General features: G+C 45.0%; 2 protein-coding genes across 2 annotated transcripts; both read right to left on the bottom strand.

The window, feature by feature from the left end:
• Positions 1–235: 235 nt before the first annotated feature.
• Positions 236–1207, bottom strand: LOC116268107 (uncharacterized). The gene has a single exon (XM_031649915.1). It carries the CDS (start codon positions 1205–1207, stop codon positions 236–238), a length of 972 nt encoding a protein of 323 aa, XP_031505775.1.
• Positions 1208–22123: 20916 nt separating this feature from the next.
• LOC116268108 (uncharacterized) lies at positions 22124–22925 on the bottom strand. Its single transcript, XM_031649916.1, has 2 exons — positions 22833–22925; positions 22124–22510 (listed from the first exon to the last, which is right to left on the bottom strand). The coding sequence occupies exons 1-2, from the start codon at positions 22923–22925 to the stop codon at positions 22124–22126; spliced, it is 480 nt and encodes a 159-aa protein (XP_031505776.1).
• Positions 22926–23451: the final 526 nt, after the last annotated feature.

The raw sequence follows: 23451 nt of genomic DNA on the forward strand, positions 1-23451 counted from the left end.
AGAGGCTAGCGGTTGAGGTGGACGATGGCGAGGCCAAGAGCGATGAGGAAGTGCTGCAGGTTGATGCTGGACTAGTGCGGGTGGGGGTGCTCTTCGGGGATGGGGATGATGGAGATGAAGCCGTCCCAGAGGATGAGGGACTCGTCGATTTAGAACTCGTTGAGGAAGAGACTGTTGAACCACTTAATGCTGGTGATTTGAGACTGTTTAGGCTCTCGGGCTGCTTGAGCAACGTCTAGTAGAGTCGCAAGTCCACCTTCCTCAGCAGTTCCTCGAATTTGTGCGCGTATTTTTCTCCGTTGAGCAGCCCAGTGGGGGCGTACCTGAGGAGGTAGCCCATGATGAACTGGAAGGAGAAGAAGGCGTCGCTTTCGGCCACCCGCCTGAAGTACTCGCTGTTCTTGTTGGCGTAGGAGTAGAAGACGAGGGCAGCCAGCTCGTTCATGCCCTGCGAGTAGGTGACTTCGGGGTGCTTCTTGAGGTAGATGTAGATGATGCGCGTCAGGCAATCGTAGTAGTAAGTCCGGTCCTTGTCCTTCGCCTTGGAGAGGTGGATGTCCGACCGTTTCAGGTTGTACTTCTCGAGAATGTTGGTCTCCATGAACTCTATTTCGTACTCCTCCTGGAAGAACTTGCACTTGGGCTTGGTCCTCACGGTGTCCTTCTCGATGAGGTTCCAGAGCTCGCGATCGTCGAAGAAGTTCTTCCACTTGGACTCCTTGAGCAGGTTGAGCGGGTGGTCGCTGGCCATCTTCTTCTCCTCCGCCTCCACGCGCTCCGCCTGCTCCTTGCGCTTCCGCTTCTTGACCACCAGGTCGATGATGTGCTCCTGCACCAGCTCGTGGTAGTCGATCAGCTTGCCCTCCATCAGGGAAATCCACTTGTTCTTGCTCGGCGGCAGGTACCCCAGGCTTATCTTCCAGAGCAGGGCCCGCACTGAGTAGTACTGGAAGATGAGGCCGTTGCTGTAGTTTTCGTAATGCTGGATGGCCACCCTGCTCTGCGAGTTGGTCCTCGGCCGTTCGCTGCGCTTGGTGGGGGTGTTTTTATCGAACTCGACGACTTCGCTGGACTTGTTGGCGAGGAAGGCCTTGACCGCGTGGACGTCGATGCTCTCCTGGACCAGCATGTGGTTGACGTGGCGCAGCGTGAGGTACTCGCCCTGCAGCTCGCGGTTGATGCGGCTGATGCGCATGTGGTCCGCCATCTTGATCAGCGTGTTCAGGATTTCCTCCTCCTCTTCGGAGTCGACCAGGCTGGACTTGTGGACCAGCCCTCCGCTGTTGCGGTGCTTCTCGTTCTATTTCTCGGATTTCTCCTTCTTCGGTGTCTACTTGGGCTACTCGGATCGGTCCTTGTCCCGGTTCAGGAACTTTGAAAATATGGCCTTCATCAATAAATATAATGAACGCCAGAAACAGGCAACTGGTGGCATCGTAGGGAAAGAGATGGGAAGGATATGTTGGAAGGGATGCTAAGCTATGCGCATCAGATTTGAAAATGGGAGGGATTTGCATGGATGCTTTATACTGGCTGACCAAATCTTCATGGATAATGCCTGTGTGATAATAGTCCTTATAATGATCATGCATCACCTGTTCTGGGGATCCGGGATGGATCTTTCCTTGTCCCTTTTGGTCTTGCTCACCTTCGCCGCCCCAAACTTAATCTAAAAATCCATCAGCGAAGCCACTATTTCCTCGGGCAGGTTCTTAAGCGTCCCCAAGAACTTGAGAGTGGAGTTTTTGGGGTGGCGTTTTAGCTTTTTGAACCAGTCCAGTCCCTCCAGGATCATGCTCATGTTCATCAATCTGATGCCCATTTGGATGTAAAGTTCAAGAGAGTTGAAGGTAGGCCTGAGATCTTCCCTCATGGCGTTGAGACTGGTGCGATGCACTCCGTACTTTTCGATTTCTGCCTGCTTCCTCTCCTCTATTCTGTTCTTCATCTGCTGCCATACCCTGATGGCGGTATTGAAATCCTTCTTCTTGTAGCTCAAGTCGACCAGTATCTCGTAGGAGTATGGATCCATCTGCAGGCCGAACTTGTCGTAGAGGGGCAGGATGAGCCCCTCTATCTTGTCCTCCTGGAGGGCGTTGGCGTAGACCAGCATCACGTTGTTCACGATCACCGTGTCGATCATGCCCTTGCTAACCACCTCCTCCAGGATCTTCCAGGTGTCTGTCAGCATCATCTAGCGGTGGGACTCGGGCAGGTCGGGAATGTCGCATGCCTTCGCGTACACCCTTATCAGACTGTTGTAGATCTCCTTCGTCGGTTCGATCTTGTTCAGCTTCATCACCTTCAGGATCTCAATGGCGGATTTGACGTTGGCGGTGGTGGAAGCCGCCTTCAGTGCCCACTGCACGGTCTCAGCGTTGATGATTTCGCCCTGCTCCACCATGTCCAGGAACTGGTCGATCACTCTTTGCGAGTATTCTGGACGCGTGGAAAGCGCCTTAAAGTAGCTGTTGGTGGTCTCCAGCATGGGTTTCACGTCCTTGCCGATGATGACGTCCTGGTAGAGCTTGATCGCCATCTCTGCGTCGTGCGTCTTCATCGATAGTAACTTACAGCTGCGTGCACTTTGAACATGACTCCTGCGTAGGTTTCGTCGAGGTCGGCCTTGCTCTTGAGGACCATCTTGTTGAGTTCCCAGCATTTCTCCAGCTTCCTCCCCATCCGGAAGGAGTTGATGAGCGTGGTGTAGACTGGCAGGTCCGGAGAAATCCCTCTCTCGATCATCTCCTGCAGGATCTTGTACGCCATTTCTGGGTTTTTGGTCGCCACGTAGGCTTGCATTAGAGAGGTGTAGAAGTATTTGCTATGGCCGAACTCTAAGTATCGGTATCTCTACTTTCCACTGCGTTTTTGAAGTAGCTTCTGCGAGAGTTGCATCCTTCTGCATGGAGGCAGCTCTGATCATGTAATTGTAGGTCCTCTGGTCGGGGGGATCTTCATCATCTCCATCTTGTTGACGACTTGCGGGATGAGGTGGAGCTTGTTCTGGTGGCCGAGCAGGTTCACCAGGAAATTGAAGTTCTCGAGGTTGTAGTCGCGCTTGTAGAAGAAGGACTCGAGGTCTGTGTCGATGCGCTTGTAGACTTCCCTGTGGTGGTATTCCTTCGTGGGGGGGACTGTACTTCGTAGAGCGACTCCGAAGGAAGCGGCTGTTTGGAGGCGAGAGTTCTCTTCAATAGCGTCAGTTGGCGGTCCATCTTCTTTACTGCGTTAGGGACCTGCTACCTTTCTTGATAGGAGACGTGATGAGAGCAGAGCCTAGCTCGTCGGCTGATTTGGCGAAGGAGGCGGCTATCCTCCTGAGGGAACATGCCAACATTGGGATTATATAATAATAGTCTCATTTAAAATAGTTTATCGTCCATCTGCCCCCATCGCCACCACTGGCATTTTTCCCTCCTAATTGTGATCAGTTATTGTGGTTATAATGGATTAGACGGCAATTTAGATTTCAAATTATTTAATTTGAATAATAATCGTTAGGGATGATGCTGACCAAGATACGCGGAAGGCTTGCCCCCACTGGAGACAGGAATATCGACGATAATAAAAGAAACACAGTTGAGACATAGGCTTCCAATAGTTAGAGTGTGAAGGAATCGGCAGAAGGCAAGTACAAAGGAGAGGTGGAGGATTGGATATAGAGGGAGAGAAGATACAACCGTGGGACGATTCGGTGATCACCAGGTAAAGCACCCACTCTTAAACCAAATTCAAAATGCCAACCAGCAACTACACGAATAAATGGACGCCCAATTTCAGCATCGTCTACCATCAGTTTCCCCCACAATAAAACCATCAGCAAGCAAACGCATAGTAGTATAGGATAGCATAGCGGATGAGCTAGTAGGTGAGTGAAAATTGGGGGAAAAGCATCGATACAGAGTTTAGCAACGTCCTCATTTAGGACAAGGCATCACAATACTATCGCTCTCCCATACCCTACGGGTTCGATGCTGACAGGAGCAGGATCATCGTCGGCGACAGATCCATCCGGGACTACATCGATTGCAGCTTCAAAGAGTTCGTCAACAGAATCACTTAAACCCAGCATCAGTAGGCTCAGACTGACAGCCAGCTCAAAGGAATAAAGCTCACCAGGAAGAAACACTCACCCAAATGATTTAAATCTATGTTTTGTGCCCAATTACCCATAACATCTTCCCAATAGCATCATCCGTCCTGCTTTATCTCTTCTTAATTGTGTTCAAACATTTATAATAATCCAACATGCTGAAATTCATAGCCGGGTAGGGCTTGCCTGCCAAGACAGCCACCAGACTGAAATACGCTGCGTGATTTTCGGGGCCAGTTGCTTGGGATACCTGTCTGGCAAGTTGGAGTGGAGCGAGAAGAGGGATCTTTTCCTCACAGACAAGCTGACCGAGTACGAGTGCGAGGACAAGATCAACGCCCTCATCGAGGAGAAGCGGGTGCCTGCAGTCATCTACTACTACCTGCCCGGCTTCAAGCACCACTACATCATGAGGGCGCACATGCTCAAGTTCTCCAACCTCTACCCCCGCAACGCCATCTGGGTGATGGCCAACCTCACGCAGGACCTGCAGCAGGCCAAAGAAGCCCTCCGCTCGGTCATCTTCCCCGATAGCAGCATCAGGCTCGAAGTTAGGTTCCCCAAGGAAAATCTCGCCATTTTCGAAAGCGACAGCAAGGGGAACTGCAGCTGGTCAGATAGGGCCTCGGCAACAGGAGATAAGTATACAATTACAACGTCTTCGAGGAATAGTTCCAATCGTTTCTGGAGGAGAACAAGGTGATAGAGGGATAGGACCCCCTGGCTTGCACTCTGAAGCTCACCGAGAGCGCTCTTTTTGCGGACTCTGCGTGAGGGGTGGTTTGATATGGAAATGGATGAAATTTATTATGTTCCTTATATGCAAAGCGATTAATATTATTGTCATATCTTTGGTAGTTAATCTATTAATGGCCCTCTCCTCCAGCCAAAGGACGCTCTACCTCGCCTGCCTCCTCTCCGTCGTCCTCCTCGTCGGCATGCACCTCGGCAGTAGCCAACTTTTTACTCAGCCGCAGCCAAGGGATACCAATACTTCGTGGATGTGGTCGAGGCAAGGGACTCGACTACCAGGTCACCTACAAGACCTACGAGGCCAGACTGGTCCTCGGGATCGCCGCCGCCTGCCTCACCTTCATCACCAACCTGATCGCAGTCATCCTGCTGTTCAAGCCGGGACAGATGAAGAAGCTGCTGCACGTGGTGGTGTTCAACCTGGTGATCGAGGTGGGCATGGGCCTGATCACTCTCATGTCCATCTACGAGATGAAGATCACCCGCGACTTCTACTACTTCATACTGCCCAACTGGGACACTGGAACGCAGTCTGGGACCAGGACGGCTTCAACCTCTTCTGGCGACTGCTCATCGCCGACGGAGTGGTCACCTTCGTGCCCCAGATCGCGGACTGATATTGGTGTACCGCGGACTGGCCAAGCAGATCGCGAGCAGCGAGGAGAAGAGCCAGATCTCGTCGGATGGGCTCTACAACAAGATGTGATGGCATAGGGATAGAATATGAGATCATGCTTTTGGGCTCACTCGATGTCGATAGTCTACTTGTAGTTCTCCACCCTCTCCACCAGCTACCGGTCCAGCGTGGCCTGCCTCTCCCTGACCTCCGCTTGCTCCTGCTCCTTGAGGAAGGTGACAGCGTCTTCGTAGTTGGCCTGCAGGTCGGTGAGATGTTCCTTTAGCAGCTTCTATTGGTAGTCGATTTTGTCCATAAATGTGGCCACTTGGTTTTGCACATCTGCTATTTCGTCACTCTGAGTTCCTTCGCCAGTTCAATAGCAGTCAGCTGGTCCTAGAAGTACTCTTCGAATCTCTTCTTGAACTCCTCGTACTTTTGGTTGTAAATCTATGTGAGTTCGGCCTTGATGAGCTGGTTGTTCTGCGCTTCCTTCTTCTTCTTCATGTCGAGCAGCTTGGCCTTGAGGTCCTTGGCTTCCCGGATGACCTGGGTTTCGGTCTATGCGAACCTGCTCTTCTCCATGATTTAAATGGGATTATAGCACAAAAAGATTAGGATATTTGTTGATTAATAATCTATAATATGAGAGTGGTCCTTTTGCTTGTACTGCTGCTGATAGCACAGTCAGCCGACTACTGCTAGAACTTGGTGGAAGAGACAAACTACTACGTCACGCCCCAGGAAACTAGACTCCTCAACCTCAACTCCTACATCAGAGGGTCAAACTTGCACTACTAAATCGACGACGCCTCCTCCGCCAAGCTCTACACTTCCTTCTCCGTTGCCGATAAGCAGGAGCTCGGCCTCAAAGGTAAAGCAGCCCAAATTTAGACTACAACGCATTCAAGAGCGCAGACGTCAGAAAGTCTCCCAAAGCCAACGGCATGGGATTCGCAGCCCTCCTGGCCCAGACCGAAGACGACAAGGGCATCGCCGTGTGGGTGGGCAAGTTCGAAGGATACAACAGGCTCCCAACCTGGCAGACTGGAAGTTCCTCGACCTGCCTGCTGGAGTGGTGGCCAACTGCTTCGACCTGAGAGTCGCCGACGACGAGGGCAAGTGGGCGGCCCTCAACTGCCAGACCGTTCCGCAAGCCCAAGGAGAGCGGGCGCAGGACATGCTCTGCTCGATCGGCCAGGAGGACAAGGAGCTGAGCCTCGGCAAGAACTGCAATTTGTTCGCAACTCCCTTCTCCACCCGCAGTCGCAAGAGCGCTGTCTTCAGGACGTCCGGAAGCACCTACCTGCTCTCCGCCAATACAGACCTGACTGGACAGAAGGTGAGCGTGAGCTACATTTCCGTCTTCTACTTCAACTCAGATAACCAGTTCGTCTTCAGCACGATCATCGACGGCACATCTTTGGAGAAGAGCCAAATTGAGATTGCCGACTTTACGATCGGAGGGGATAACTCGATCATCGTTGCCGATTCGCTGGGATCCAGACTGGTCTTCTTCACCTATGAGACTCCAGGGAACGTGGCGGTGTCTAAGGTGGTGGACTACCAGGGCAGGCCGTTGGCGGTGGACTACAACTGGCAAAGCGACTCTCTCCTGGTGGCTACCAAGGACGTCATCAACGAGCACAGCTACCAATCTCTCGGCACAATCCTCAACAAGTACGAGGTGGACTCCAGCGACGGTCTTATTGTAGCCCTCTCCTCCAGCAAGTCCTTGGTCTCCTTCCTCACCAGGTAGCAGAACCTGTACATTTACGAGAGGAACGAGCACAAGATTAACTACCTGCTGACCAAGATTGAAAACGTTGGCGAGACCAAGTATATCCTCTCGCAGGAGAACAGCTACGTCTTCTCCTTCGACCAGAAGTGGGCGCAGTCAGCCTACGTCGCCCAGCCCTACCTCGAAATCTCCAAACTGGATAACGACAAGAAGGTAAAAGTCACAGCCACTTCCGAATCCCAAACGTGTGTCCTCCAGCTTAACCTCAAATCGGTGGAAGGCGGCAACAACATCATCAACAAAATGCCACTGGAGGGAAAAGCTTCAAGGTGGACTCAGTGAGTGGGCTTAGCATCCAGCTGGACAACTATTTCGGCGGAGCAGACCTATAGTACAATCTGCCCGAACAGAACGCTAAAGATTTCAGTTTCAACATAAAGCACTTGAGCAACTATCCTTTCACTCCTTCGTTCGCCAAGGCCGAAGCCACCACCATCCTCCAGATCACTCCAAACTCCTTCTACTACATCGGCGTCAATACCGTCCAGGAATACTACACCTACATCGATATCTGCACGCTACAGGACGAGCAGGTTACATGCTAGTTCTACGCCAAAGTCGAATCCATCTCCAAGACCAAAAAGACTGTCGAATCCATCACTGCGTTCAGACGCTCAAATGGCAAAAGCATCGTCCTGTGGAGCTATAAGTATTCAGGCAGAGCTGAGTGGATTTACATCGAAAGAAAAGCCGTTGGGTTTACCGACCATTCATACCCCTTGGCTTATTCTAGCCTCCACATCTCTGACGCCTACTTTTTGACTGTTTCGAAGACAGGAAGGTACATTTCGGTTCTTTTCGAGCAGTAGCCTTACTATACTGGCATCAGCGAGGACAACTTCAACGCTGAGCAGCTGGTCGAGCTGGAGTATTTCTACCCAAGGGAAGCCTACATCGACCGCTCCAATCCCAACATCTTCTTCGTGAAACTGCCCACCAAAATCGCCAAGTTCCACATCCTGGACAACCACAACGTGGAATACCTGGGCATCGTGAAGTCCTTTGGAGAGTACAAGCTGGACTCGGAGTGGAGCATCAACGTGGACAGCAGCAGCATCATCACCTACAGAGACAATACCATCACTGAGGAATACTACAACAACGTCGATCTTAAGTTCCAGAAGACCAACTCAATCACCTACACGATCGACTCTGACCCCATCCAGTTCGAAACCAAGACTCAGAACAGCTTCATCGTGTCCAAGAGCAACCCTGATGGCGAAAAAGTGGTCAAGATCATGAAACCATTCAGTGGCGTGGTCGACACAGAATACGCCGACCTCGTCGTGAAAGGAGACGTCGCCATCTCTCAGAACTGGCTGCTGGTGGATGCAGACACCCCCTCCGTCTACTTCGTCGACAGCCACCCTATCTTGACGGTTAAATCCAACATCCCCGAAGACACCTTCAAGGAGGACGTCAGCCTCACCATCGAGATCAAGAGCAGGACACAAACCGAGCAAACCACCACCGAGATCGAGGGCGTGAACTACCCAGTGAGCATCAAGAACTTCCCCAACTCCACCATCGTCACTCTGCCATTCTCAGCCAAGAGCATCGAGATCAAACTGCCAATCGAGAAGTATTTCAGTGGGCCTATTTCCTATTACTCTCTTTCCTGTCCGATGTGCGGCGGAAGCAGGATCCACCTCTACGGTCCACTGGTCGCCAACAAATCGGTGAGCACACTGCCAGCGATGGTCGATTTCGTCAACATCGGCGACGGCATGGTGGTTGCTCTTTCCTTCAATACTCTCAACCTGCTCAATACCAAGCTCGAAGTCATCAAGACTGCCACATTCCCAAAGTCGCATGCACTAACTAGAGTACAACAGCAGTCCAATATCGGAATCCTTGTCTTCTGCACTGGCGAATCAGGAGAGGAGATCCTGCAATACTCCATCGGAAGAACGATTTCGTCCTTGGCAACCAGTTCGTCTTCCACGCTGAGAACAGGATCCGCAATTTCGACTAGATGTTCGCGGTCAGCAAAGGAAACAAGAACTTTTTGTTCATCTTGGACAACGATGAAACCGTCGACTCCAACAAGAAGCAATCCACCGTCAAAATGTTCGATTTCACTGATGATTTCACCTTCGTTGGAGAGTGGAATAGCAAGCTCTTCGGAACCGACCAAGTATACCCTATCAACGACCTATAAATCGTGAATTCCTTGGTCTTTGTGACCATTGGCAATTACGGAATCGGCTATGGAACTTTGGACGATGATGGAAATTGAACGATGCTGGCTCTATTCAGCTTTCCACTATTCCCGATATAAAGGCAGCTCTGCTCGACGACAGCTTCTTCAAGCAAATCGAAATCTTGAGCAACAAGGATACTCCAGATGAAGCTAAGGTCTTCCTTACCACCACTAATTCCCTCAACATGGTCATTTCCCTCGCCTAAAGGACAAGGTTACTCTTTCAAGGCATTGAAGGAATCATATTATCGATACGGTAACGAGAGACTTCTCAACTGGCACGCAATCACCAAGGAGCAATTTACCTTTCCTACTAAACGAGGACTTCGAGACGGTTAATCTCGTCTACTACAAGAGAGCAGAGAACGTTCGCACCCACTTCAGCGACGGCATTCTCATCAGAGTCTCCAAGAATCAGATCAAATACCACGAAGCCATCCTGGTCAACTCGAAACTCATCACCAGCCACATTGGCGACGTCCCACCGAAGGAGAAATCAACTTATACGATACATACAATGACTTTGTTCTCTGGATCGATTACGAAGAGGGAGGAAAGTTCGACGCCATCTAAATCCAGGCATTCAACGACTACAAACAATCTTCTCACATCCAACCAGTGAAATTCGATGGAGCTCCAGTCCCTGAGGCGGACGGTCTTAAGTGGTACATCATTTTGATTGTTGCCCTTGCCGTTCTGATTGCTGTTGGAGTCGCTTACGGTATGTTCATCTACATGAAAAAGAAGAGAGCCGAAAAATCAGTGTCTTTGCTGACGGAGAAAGAGGAAGATAACGATGACGAAGTAAACGAAAACAAAAAGACAATGAACGATTCGACCACTTACGATGGAGCCAATAGAACATCCATTAACGCTGATTGAATAACCTAAACCAATATAATGTATCAATTATCATTGTTTTATAACTACTATACTGTCATCTACTTTGGCTTGCTTTGTTTCTATTTCTACTTCGTTTACTTTGGAGCTTATTTGGATGGAACTTGAGACTGCTTAAGCGTAATTTCACCAAGACTTTGGTTATGGCTTTTTTATATCGATTTTTATCTTTGCTTTTTTTACTTATATTATTCAAGCAGCTTCTTTGTCTTTTCCTTCTTCTCAGCCAACTTAAGTCTATTTTCCTACTCTTAGCTTGGCTTCCTAAGTTATAACTGCAATTTAAGATCTTCGTCGTATTTTTTCTTTGTCTTGCTCTCCTCTACCATTCTCTTCTTACGCTATATATCTTGCTTCATTTTTTACATGTTTCGAATCTCCTCTTCTTTCTTTCTCTTCATCTCCTATTCCTCTTTGCTTTTCTCCAGCTTCTTCTTTTATGTGAATTCCGATACTTTTCTTTCAAATCCTCTTCATATTTTTCACGTTTCTTTTTCTATTATTACAATCTCTTTGCTTCTTAGTTTTTCTTCTATTCCTTTTATCTTTAGAGTATTGTTGTTTTTCCCTATGCTTCTAAAGTAATGCTTTTAGTTATTTATCTCTTTCCTATCTTCTTCTTTCTTACTATTCCATCTTTTGCCTTCTCTCCTCGTCTTTCAACCGTTTTTCTTTCAAAAATCTATTCTATATCTTGATGCCTGTATACTGCTCTCTCCACTTTATCCCTATTCCTCTCCTTCCTTTGGCTACGAGGTGATTTTGATTCTTTCGGAAGAACGGAAGACAACGATCTTTACCTCATTGAATAGTCAAATTGAGTCTGGTAAAGGATTGGCCTGGCAGTTGCTTGGACAACTGTAACGGAATAGGCTTCTATTATGTGAAAACCAAGTTTCTAGCTTAGAATTTCATCCAAAATTCATATACATCTTTGTGTGATTGATCTAAGGACTGTAGGTAAAACTTGTAATCATAATTAATCTTTTTAATGGTTTGCTTTTTATATCCTTCAGGAAGAATATAATCAGGATTTTCCTGTAATTTCTAATTGAGTTCTTTCAGTTATTCAGATTTGTTTGATTGAAAAGCTTCATTTTCTTCAAATAATCGTTAGTCAATTCTATTCTCTTTTGCATGCTCTTTGAGCCGATTGACTAGCTATTGAATCATGATTGATACGGGATGGCTTCTGAGATCCTTCGGCGGACGTGAGAACATGGCGAGAGCAGCTTGAATGATGAAATTTTAAAATACTTCATAATCCAATACAGAGAATCTTTATATTATTTTTCAGCTGTGCGTTGATCTTTTGGACAAGGTATTGCACCTCATTGACTGTGATGTATTCATCAAGATAATGATCTCGAAGCAGCTTCCACACATTAGCTGATTGCATAAGATTTCCTCTTTCGGAAATATCTTCAAACAGCTTCACAGTGTTTGGTCTCAATTTTCCTCCATAGTTATTGTAATATACTTTGAATAGTTTGGCATACTTTTTCATTAGAAATTGGACTGCTTTGACATCTCTATCATCTTAGCTTTCTGGATCATAGTATGGGAGGTAGGAAAAATCGTTAGCAATGTCCCTTTGAAGCTATTTTTACTTTGTATTGAACTCATAGATGCAATTAACTGTCGGCTATTTGGTTATTTTAATTCCTTTTTACAGAATCTTCATCGTGAACTTCTTTTTTAGCTCTTACCTTCTTTCCTCATCTTGGTTCTTCCTTTACTATTCCAAGACATGTTTTCCGACCTTCTCAAGGAAGACTCGAGTGTATTTTTATAATCCTTTTTGCGCATCTGTTGAAACTTTAGGTGGGTTGGAGTTATACAAGAAATTTTTCTTTTTGATAAGCAAAGTAGCATCGCTAGTAACCCTAATTTTCGATTATCCATCCTTCTATTTGTATCTTTCATTTTCTCCTTTCTCATTGATTATCTTTTTACCTTCATTCCTAACATCTTCCAACATCATTTTCGCATCACTTTCATATAATTTTCTAAGCTAATCCTAATCTCCCAACATAATCATAACTCTCTTTATGCCCTACGATTCATCTTTGTTTTTAATTTACGACTGGAAGAAACTGTAGCAAACAAGTGGCTATAATGTTTTGTTTAATCTTTAATCGCGAATCAGTATGATACTTGCAAGCAGTTTTTATATTTCGTTGTTTTTTGCCTTGTAAAAGACATTTGATTTGTCCAGTTTGATTGTCCCATCTATAAGGGATTTTGAATAGTTTAGCTTTCTTAGATTGGCATAATAAACTGCTAAGCATATCTTAATAAACTTAACCGTGAGATCAAAGATAATCTTCGTATCGAACTTTCTGATGATTGTTTCGAGGATGTTGGCAATATTTTCGATGCTGCCTACTTCCTCCACGAAGATTTTAGTGATGATGTTGTATATTCTCAATGCAAGCTTTTCATCAATGTTTTCAATCGAATTGAGAAGGATATCAAGTTAAAGTTGGCCAATATAACTTGTCTGGTTTTAGTATTTATAAAGGATTGTCTAAGCAATGCCAACGGTGGGAATTGATGGAAATTCTTATATTATTTGGAGAAAATTATACAAGTAGTTATGAGATTAGTCTTAGTTCAAAGCGTTTCTGTATCGATCCAATGCTAGTTTGAATATTTGAGGAGCAATAGCGTTTTTCCTCTTTCCATACAATTGAAGGAAAGAAAAGAGTAGGTTTGAGTATATCATAACATCTCCTCTCTTGGATAAGTAAAGACTGCTCAAAGTTTCGATAAGTTTACTCGAAATCTATGGATTTCCCAAAAGAATTGCATAGTTGTGTTATATCAACTTTATGAGCAGTGTCGCAGTATTGGCGAAAAGTTATGAATTCTTGAGGCTTTCAATGCAAGTCATGACGAAATCCTACATTTTGAACTGCTAAAACACTTCATTCACTTGGCTTTCACCCTCACTCTGGTTTATCATTTAAATCATCAGCAAAGCCACCTAATTCGTATTCCCATTCGCAAGGAATAAGTAAGCAAATTTTTGTTATAACCGACCAGCTATGTGAGAGACTTGATGATAGGGCCTAATTGGCATCCATGGCGTCTAAGACAAAGCATCAAAGTAGGCATCAATTATGTCTTGATAATCTCGTAGCATTATGGAACGTTTTTGGTGAACATCGTGAGTATTTAGAGAGTAAGTTCACTGATTGACAAGTACTTGGAGATCAGTCCTGGCTTGACCGACTTCAGAAAAAATGTTTCATTTTATTTGTTTCTGCAAAAAGTGGTTATCTGGGGCAACAATTTTTAGAATTAGAGGATCATCATCTCTACTGGTTTGGGATTTTCCTTAAAGCCTTTGGCAAGGATATGCGCTAGATATTTGCTATCGTTGGAGAGCAGAGCAACCGCTTCTTTGATGCTGAAGCCATAGTGTCTGATGATGACTAAGATGAAGAGTTCTAGGAGAGATTTGGATGTCTTTGGATCGCTTCTGGCATCGATTTTATTGATATCCACCTATACTACTTTATATGGTGTTTACCTTATGACCGATTTTTATCATGTCGTTACTTGATTTCGTAGAGGATGTTATAGACTATTTTATCGTCCCCATTGATGATCTTCGCTTTGTCCTGCTGGTTGACGTGGATATTCATTTTTTCCAGCTAATTTCTAGCTTAGGAATGCAATACATGATGATGTTCCAATTATTGATGCGGCTGGAGGCGGTATTGGTTGCGCTTAGCTTTGTTGTATAGTTTTATATGGTCTTTGCGAGGACGGCGTTGATTGTGATGCCTGCCAAGATGTCGTTATTGTTGAGCTATTTGCCAATTCCCAATTTGGAAAGCCACTAGGCGAGAGAACTATTGCTCGACATAAGTTTTATTATTCAATTATTATTAACCTGTAATTATATCCTTCCCAACATCGAACCGAAATCCTCATATTTTTGTTTAGTTTGCCCATTTCCCCTATTTTTTAATACGTTTTTAATTATAAACTTTTGGAATCGAGCAGGATGCAGCTTTACCAACGACTTTGCTATCAACTCTTCATCCAGGCCAAGAAAACCCCCAATCCTCACTTCCTGAAATTCATACCAACTTCCAAAACAGTCATGGGCTCTGAGGAGCCAATCGATATCAGGACGCCGTAATAAGCATTCAAGATATCGCCTTTGGCTCGAAAACTGTTCAGGATTTAAGGCGTGACTCGAGTGTTCTACGGTAAGGACTACATCTCGATTTCGAAAAGCGAAGAGACGGACTGGAATTACATAAAGCCGAAAATATTCGAGCTCATCTAAAACCACTACTAATCAAAAGACCCTTTAATTGTGGATAAATCGTAACTGATCATTTATCAAGCGGACTCAATTAATCCGGCATCCTAGAGACAGACTCTCCAGTTGTACGATAGATCAAGGACCTTCTCACCAGCAGGATACGACCGTTCGTCCAGGACGACGGAGGAGACGTCCAGTTTGTCTCCTTTAATGAGGAAACAGGAGTATTGACGCTGAAAATGCTCGGCTCGTGCTCGGGATGCCCCTCGACCAACGCCACTCTCAAGAATGGAATACTCAAAATGATGAAATACTACATAGGAGAAATAAAGGATGTAGTCAGTGAGGAGGAAAAACCAGCAACAGCGAAGGCGTGATAGTATATGCGATAGTCCAAGCTATAAGAATAATTCATCTTAGGAACAATGCGTTGCAGCTTAGACCGATAATAATGTCCACATCTTCGTATTGATGCCGAAGTTGTGAATCTGCAAAAACTCGCTTATCTTCTGGGGCAAATCTTCTTCGATTTTGAAGTGCAGGACTCGGATATTTTACGTATGTTCAAGCTCCTGCTTTATCCTGTGATTGGATCACTCTAGTTGATGATTGCAACATACATATACCCTCCTTCTGAGCTTTTCCAAGGGTCACAGTTCATCATCACTGCGGGATCTTCAGTAGTCTTTAAGCTATGTATCCAGTCTCTTCCCTGAGCTCTCTCAATGCGTTTTCCTCAAAGTTAGAATCATCGACCATTCCTGCTGGGAATTATAGGCAAAACTTGCCAATAGGCGGTCTAAAGTTAGCAATCATTATGAGTTCGAGCGTCTTATCCACCTTTTTGAGAATCGGTATGGTTTAGACTCCATCAATCGAGAGCAAAGTTTGGCTCTTGTCGGTCGGTATGCTGCTTCATAGTTTTCCATAACTTTCTACCCAATCCTGTAGGTGATATTGGTAATCCCCAGCCATTTCTGCTGGAAGGCTATTTTCTCTGTCAAAATTTAGCAGGATTAATTCTCGCTACTTCGCATATCTAATCGGCTAATAAATGATTTAATAATTGATTTTTTTGTAGCTTAAAGGATATCAATATTCGCTCATTTGCTACCATAATGCTGCAGCAGCAAAAGAGTGTAGGCTTTTTATGTGGAGAAATAGGGTCTCTAAATACGCGAATAAAAAATGATTAAAGTAGATTAATGCAGATTTGCCTTGGCAATTTCCATGAAATCCACAAAACTGTAATTAAAACCTCATAAATATCCTTCAGCATCCCTTTCTTTTCCTTTTGGTTTCCTCGCTTCCACTTTAGCTTTTATTGGCGACGCAATTTGTTCACCTATATTTGCTTGACGATTTATCTTCCATAATTCTAACATAATAAATCGAATTATTCACGAGCATGTTCGGCAACTCCCTGATCAAGAGCAGGAGCATGGTGCACCACAACAAATCGTCTCCAACAATGAATCCCTGAACTTCGGACGAGAATAGACCTCCGCCTTCCTCAAGCATTAGGTATAGATCATCCCAAATAGATCGCAGAAATCATCAAGTCCGAACTCAAGGCCTACCACCTCCGCAATAAAATGCAAGAGGAACTCGAGGACTTCAAAAAACAACAAGAAAACCAAAAGATTGCCAGGACGCTAGTCGAAGATCGCATGCATGATTTCAGAGAAAAATAGAAAAGCATCGGAAGGAAGCAATACGAACTCTTCCAGAAGAGACAGAAGGATCGAGAGGAAAAATTGAAAAGCTTCATGGCCAACAAGAGAGGCATGCACGAAGTCAAATGCATCAAGTTCAACCAGAGCATCGGCAACGTCCGCGAAAGATATTTCAACCTTACTAATTAGGATTCCAATATGCGTCTTTCCAAAATAGCACCCAACACCTCCGAGGGAAAAAGGATGCACAAGTCTAGCAGGAGCTCAGTTAGTCGGGCCATCAGCATATCTCAAAGTAGCTCCAGGATCAATATCATCAAGGAAATGCAAACAGAAGAAGAGAAACACAAGATCACCAACTATCTAATAAAATCTAAAGGTCTTAGTCCAAATCATCATGAAACAGATTTAAAATGACAAGAGGAGGTAGGCAAGCTTGAAGAAAAAAGTTAAATGCCTTATTGGACAAAGGAAAAAGCTTGAGGAAGCAAGGATGGAAAAGGCTGAGAAGGAATACAAGAGCAAGATGGAAATTTCTAATCAAATTATTCAAAAATTGCCTAAAATAAGGAAATAACTTTGATGAGTAAAACCATGAGCAACGCAGACTGAGAGAGAAAATCATAGAGAAAAGAGACCAAATTCACAAAGACGAAATAGATAGGTACATATAAATGATGAAGAATCGTGACAAATTTCAATAAAACCGGCAAATAAAACATCATGGAATATACCGAGCAGCTCTCGACCTTGCCTACACTCAAAAAAACAAATCCACAAAGTACCAATCATCTGAGATAGTTGACGAAGATGAAAATGTAGGAAAGCGAAGCATGTCTTTAGCACAACATGAGAGCATTGCTGCAAAAGATACAAAAAATAAGGAGTATCCAATACGGTTAGAAGCTGGACGAATACAGCATCAAGCTAATCCTATCGTACTTTGTGGGCTAACCTAGGATGATGGATAAAAACGACCCGGAATACTCCAACATCGCATAGTTTTTGAAATCGTAGAGGAAGATGTACATATAAGGAATAGTTAAAAAATAGTAGGAAAAAAATAAACTGAAGAAAATGAATAAAACCATGAACAAAATGAGCTCCACCTGAATATAACTATTTTTCTAATTAATGCTTAGCATATATAACTATGGTCTTGATTTCACAGTTGAAAATAATCATTTGCCCTGTATTTCACCTGCACGAAGTAAAATGATTGGAAACTGCAGGTTTTTTCTTAAACCTTCTCAAATTTTCCTTGTATTTTTCATATATCCGGCTCTATCAATGATCTGCTGTTTGCTTTTGGGTGACCTCTAATGCACTATTTTCTCAACCATAATTTAATTCTCTTTCCTGATCTCCTCTTCCTAATTTCTATGCCTTTTGGACAAGAACGGAAAAACTTGACAGCTACTTTGATACTGATTCTTTCTTCTATCAATATCAATCATCTTTTTAATCAATGCCTCATTCTCCTTACTCTTATTATCAAAGATTTGCCTTATCGATGAGCTGTTCGTCTCACCATCTGATTCTCATACTTGGATCCATGCTTAACCTATCTATTCTCGAAGGAGTGATGATGCTTGCCCTCGCCATGCTGGATCTTCTAGAGACTAGCCTTATGCTTCAGGTATCTGCGCTTGTCGATCTTTTCAGAGACGGGATCCAGCACGATGGACCTGCTAACAATCCTATTAATTTCCATCCCGATGATTCTTAGAATTATTATTATTCTCACATACCCGAATTAACATCTAAATTGATAGATAATTCATACATGGGAAACAATAGATCCGAAGTCGAGCTCGCCATCAAATTGGATAAGGAGTTTTACTACGCCGGATAGACACTCAATGGCAAACTTTGCCTCAACGCCAAGAAGAAGTTTTCCTGCTCAATGATCGTACTCTTTATTGAAGGAACCGAGACCTGCGAATTTCAGACCATAAACAACCAGACGGTAAAAGGAGAGGTAAAGCTGATCAATACGAACTACGTCCTGCAGCACTTCCCACATAATTACCAACTCTCAGGGCAACATGTCTTCCCCTTTACCTTCAAATTCATGGACTTCCTCCCTGGCAGCTACAACGAAACGAAGGGATACAAGGCTCAAATCTCCTACAAGCTAAAGGCAATGATCCAATCCAGCTCCAAGGACAAGACGTCGATTGAAAACTCCATCGATATCACGATCCGCCAGCCACAAAAAGATGAGCAGAAGATGTTATTTGGCGAGTGCTTCACGAAATGTCGTAGTTGCTCGTGTTTCGACCAGGGAGTCAGCAGGGTAACTTGCTTCTTTGAAAGTAAAAATGGGTTTAGCTAGAAAACTTCTATTTCCCGCAAGATGAATGCATCATGATCTGCGAGGCCGATAACCTCAAATGCAAACTCAACATGGCGCAGGTGAACTGCGAATTCATCAAAGAAGTCACTTTGACTGCCGCCAACGGAGCCAGTAGAGTATTCACACAGGTATTGAATGTAATCCATTTTCCCGGAGTGGCTGCAGGACAGGCCTACTACGGTGAGCATTCCCAAAGAAACACGATAAAGTTGATATACAAGGACTCTCAGGCTGGAGTGCACCCAACCACTAACGGAAGATGCGTCAAATGCGAGTACTTCATAATCGTAAAGCCTTAGTTCTCTGGATGCTTCGTCACCACTCAATAAAACGAGTTCAAAGTGAAGCTTAACATCCTGCAGCCAGCCATGATCTACGAACCGATAGTGGAACCGGATTCCTGGAGGCCGAGCATAGAAGCCAATACCAACATCTTCTTGGAGTTTAACTAGAAAAACGACCTTCTATCCTCGATGGATGAAAAATCTTGATTGGTTGTTCAGATAATAATATGATCATAAGCTCATTTGACGAACTCCTGAGGCAGGTTGTCGGGATGGCTTGCCTTTTGCTTCTCGTATCTCTTCAGCCAAGTCGTTATGGCTCCTTTTAAAAGGCCAATCTCATCGTGGGTGCTTTTGGATTATCGGTAGTTTTTGGAAAAGTAGTCTACGTTTTTCTTTACCTATTTGAGCAAGGCTACAATATTGCTTTAGATGCAGAAGAAGGAGAGCTGTTAGTTCTCCAACCTATCAAGCAAGACGAATATAGTCCCTAGCTTCTTCTACAGATCGTAAGAGATATTCTAATATTTACAATTTTTGAAGAACGTAGTCGTGGCTGGCATCTTCAGTAGCGATAGGGATGGACAGTAGATATAATGCAGTTCTTCGTTTTTGCTGTTACTGAGGGTGTTAGTGTCCTTGTTGTAAGTTGCCTCATTGCAAAACTTGACCATGAAGAGAGAGGAAGTCTTCTCATTGAGAAAACAGTCCAATCCGATCGCATACGGCAAGATGAACATCTCAGAAGTGAGGAAATCTGCAGTAAAGTACCCAAACAGCTTGTTCCTGAGCCATATCTACTTGTACAGGTTTCTCGTGATTAGCTAATAGTCGATTTCTGTGACAATTGACGGAAATTTAATGGATTGGTTGATGGATTTTCCGCCCAGCTATAGCTTGTTGTATGTTCCGACGATGTTGAACTCTCCACATGGGTCAATGAAGAAACTGATGGAGAACTGGGTTAGTTTTTCGCCCTATATTCCCGCCTATATTATGCCTCCTCTTGTTAAAAAATGAGTGATGAACTGGTCATAGTCACCATAGATGTCCTTGTTGATGATCTTGAGCCGATGCCTCAGTTTGCTGCTTAGCTCTTCAGCAATCAGTTTGATCATTTCAGTGTCTTCCACATCAGCAAATTGTGCATCCCCTCCACAAAGCTACCTTAAAAAGCTTATCTTGTTTATGTTGAGATAAGCCAATCCTCTGCTCTGGATCTAGTCCTCTATCTTCAAATACCAACATTTTATGTGTTTGTTTTTGTGGATGAGGACTGCAAGGGAATTGATTAGTTCCTTCTCGGAAAAGACCGACTGGACTGTCTTGGGAACATGGAAAGGAGGCCTTTACTTATTGGCAACGTTTTTGAATATCTTTAGGCATCCAGATTTAGTAGAGTAAAGCTTTGATAGGTTTTGATTGGATCCAAGTATAGGAATGTTGAGCTACGCTGACAGATTGATATATTACATGGAGGGAAGGGAGGGCACTATATAAGCGAACTGTTTGCCTACTATTTGCTTTATCCTTTTCAGTGCTTTAGGAGAGTAGAGTAGAATGGAAGTGGTGGTAAGATTATAATCATCGAACCTGTCCCTATTCTCAGGCGTGATAAAATACAACTTTTCCTGCACTCTGCTGGAGCTAAACTGAAAAATCGAGGTATAATACTTGATGATTTCCTAATGGAGCTGGAAGGGTGAGACATATATAACGTTCACATCCGTTTCCATCGCTCTGAATATTCTAGTTATCTGGCTGTTTTCCCTCTGCTTCAGGTTCTTCATAGTCAGTCTCTTGAACTCCTCCAGCGAGTACGAGCAAATGTGAATCTAGAAGCGGTTGGAAGTCCGTATGATGTTCCAATTCTTCATGAATTCCTTCTGGATGTGGCCGTGTCTCTCCAGCTTGGCGTTGATGGATTCGAGGACGCGTCTGCGGAATCTCTTGGTTTGGAGGCAGGTGCGCCAGTATCTTTGAATTATGAGGACCTTACCAAGCAGGGACCGGAATTTAGAATAAAAACGCTTGGAAAAAAGCATCTTGAAAAAGGAAATGATGCGGTTTGCTGCTAACTGCTGGCCTCTAAGCTATGGATTTGTGTAATACTGGAGGCCAACTATCTTGTGGTTCTTGATTATTTAATGCTTGTTTAGGAAAAGATTGACAAGCTAGTAGTTGGAAAGCACTGACCTATTGGAAATGGCTATAATGTTTCTAAACTCTATGCTGCCATTAGCTATGCTGTATCTACTCACAAATTTGACGATTTTACTGATGGTCCTGTTGATCCTGCTGCACTCTTCCTCATTGGAAGATTTCAGCTTGCCCAAATGTGCGAATATCTTTTTGTTATCGGTGTACTCCATATCGATTTTGCCCATCTTCACAGTGAGCAGAAGGTTTTCGTTCAGCTTTTATATCTTCGTTATAAATTCCTTCACGATTAGCTGCCTCTACGCTGCCTTCTTCGATGAGTCAACCTTGAGATTGGTGATGTCCCTCGTGCCTGTGCTTTCCTTCCACCTTTCGTCCTCCTTCGTTGGGGTTTTCAATGAAAATATTTTGGTCCTGATCGACGATGGTTTGTTGGCTGAGTTTTCCAGAATGCTCTGCTTTCTGACCAGCACGCCTCCAGATCTATTTTCTTGTTGCTGCTCTGTTCTTCTTTGGCGTTTGTTTCCCTGACGATGCGTTTGGTGCTTTTCTGGTTGTTATTCCTTTCTAGACTGGCCTTGGTGGGCAATCTTTTGGCTGACTGCGATTTCATCCTGACGGATATGGGAGCTTTGGCGTTGGAAATGGAGGGAGGACCATGTTGCCGGCGACGGCTTCAAACTGGATGCCTTTCTCCTCCGGTTGAGCCTGATATTGGTGCTCATGATCTGAATTCCCTATTCACTACCTCTGAGAAACGCTGTCCGAACTCCTTCTCGACGATGGACTGCTTCAGCTTGGCCAAGAGAGCATTCTCCACCTGCTGTGTCATAATAATAACTATTTATAACTTATCCCCCATTAAATGCAGGACATAGATGATACTCAAGCGATCATGGCGGCCTAGAGGACCTCGATGATGTGTGACCCCTTTTCTATCTCAGCCTCAAGAAACTTGGCAATGAAGATGATGTGTTCTGGGATTTTTTGCTAGGATTTTGAATCGAAGAGGTAGTACTGTCCCTCGTAGTTCCTAACAGCGATCCAGTGCCTATCGCTGAGGCCCACCATCGACTTGAAAATGCTAGGCTTGAGCGCCCTATTGATGAGGTAGCCTACTCTTTCCGGTTTTTCCAGCTCGCCCTCCCTGCAAATGGCTATCTTGCTGCCACTGAGCCACCTGCACTCCTTCCCGAAGACCTTGAGCGCGTCCATGAGGACGTTGATGTCGTAGTCTCCTCCCAGCGCATGGCGGTAGTCCTGCTTCACCTCCTTCTCGAACTTCGTGCAGATCTGGTCGAGCATTTCATCGGTGATCTCCTTGCGACCGAGGAGGTTGTTGAGGGCGCACTTGCCGCACTTGGAGCTGAAGGCGCCCTGCTTTTGAAAGTATAGTCCACTGGATAAATACATACTTACTAATGCGGATGGCTTGAGGAAGAATAAGATAAAATTTAAATCAATCACTCCACCGACCCGCTGAAGATGGTCTTGTTGCGCGCCTAGAAGTCCATGTTGAAGTAGTCGATCAGCATGATGTCGGCAAACGCAGAATTCGCTCGCAGGTTAACGATGATCCCCTCGTCGTATACGAAGTCGTATTTCTACTCGGCGTACTAGAAAGGAGCGCCCTAGAAAGAGGAAGAGTGATCTTGTTGAAAGTCACCCTGGGCTATTGCTGCTTCGCAGGGAACTAGACCTCTGTGGCGGGAGTGACTGGATTGGCTTCCGCCGAGGGCTCCATTTCCTTCATGCTGTTGTCCGTGTTCTGGAGAGACTCTTCGGCCTTCATCACGTTCTCCACACTCTCCTCCACCTTGATTCCCTTTCGCCACTCTCTGCCGCCTATTTCTCCCTGTTGGCTTTCTTGAGCTCCAGATCTTTGAGTATGTTCTCGATGCGTTTGCGGATGGTGCAGCGTTGGTACCTATTCTCGTACTTCTTGGCGATGGACTTGAATCTGTTCTTGATCATGTGCTAGGTGCGGTATTCCCCCATCGACTTCGATATCTTGGCCCACTTGGTACCGATGTCCCTCGCGTTTTTGAACAAAGCGATGTCCTCCTCGATCGTCCATTTCTCCTTAGAGAGCGAGGGGTTCAGGTGGTTGAACCACTTCTCCCGGCACTGGTGCGACGTCTTGAAGTAGGCCAAACTGGATCGGCAGTATAACTCATACGCGATGTCCGACCATTTCCTCTCGAATTAGTTGGATCTAGATAGTGCAAGCGGTACTGGATGATGTCGGTGAGCATCTGGACCTAGTCTTGCGTCCATTCGCATCGACTTTGCTTGGCGGCGGATTTGATCAGGTGGAG

This window comes from Nymphaea colorata, unplaced genomic scaffold (genome assembly GCF_008831285.2).
Source record: "Nymphaea colorata isolate Beijing-Zhang1983 unplaced genomic scaffold, ASM883128v2 scaffold0114, whole genome shotgun sequence".
Classification (NCBI taxonomy): Eukaryota; Viridiplantae; Streptophyta; class Magnoliopsida; order Nymphaeales; family Nymphaeaceae; genus Nymphaea; species Nymphaea colorata.

Coding starts and splice junctions, on each gene's coding strand:
- LOC116268108 (XM_031649916.1), bottom strand. CDS start 22,925: ATGAAGGCCGAAGAGTCTCTCCAGAACACGGACAACAGCATGAAGGAA. Junction 22,511..22,832: donor CAGTCACTCCCGCCACAGAG/GTCTAGTTCCCT, acceptor TTTCAAAAGCAG/GGCGCCTTCAGCTCCAAGTG.
- LOC116268107 (XM_031649915.1), bottom strand. CDS start 1,207: ATGGCGGACCACATGCGCATCAGCCGCATCAACCGCGAGCTGCAGGGC.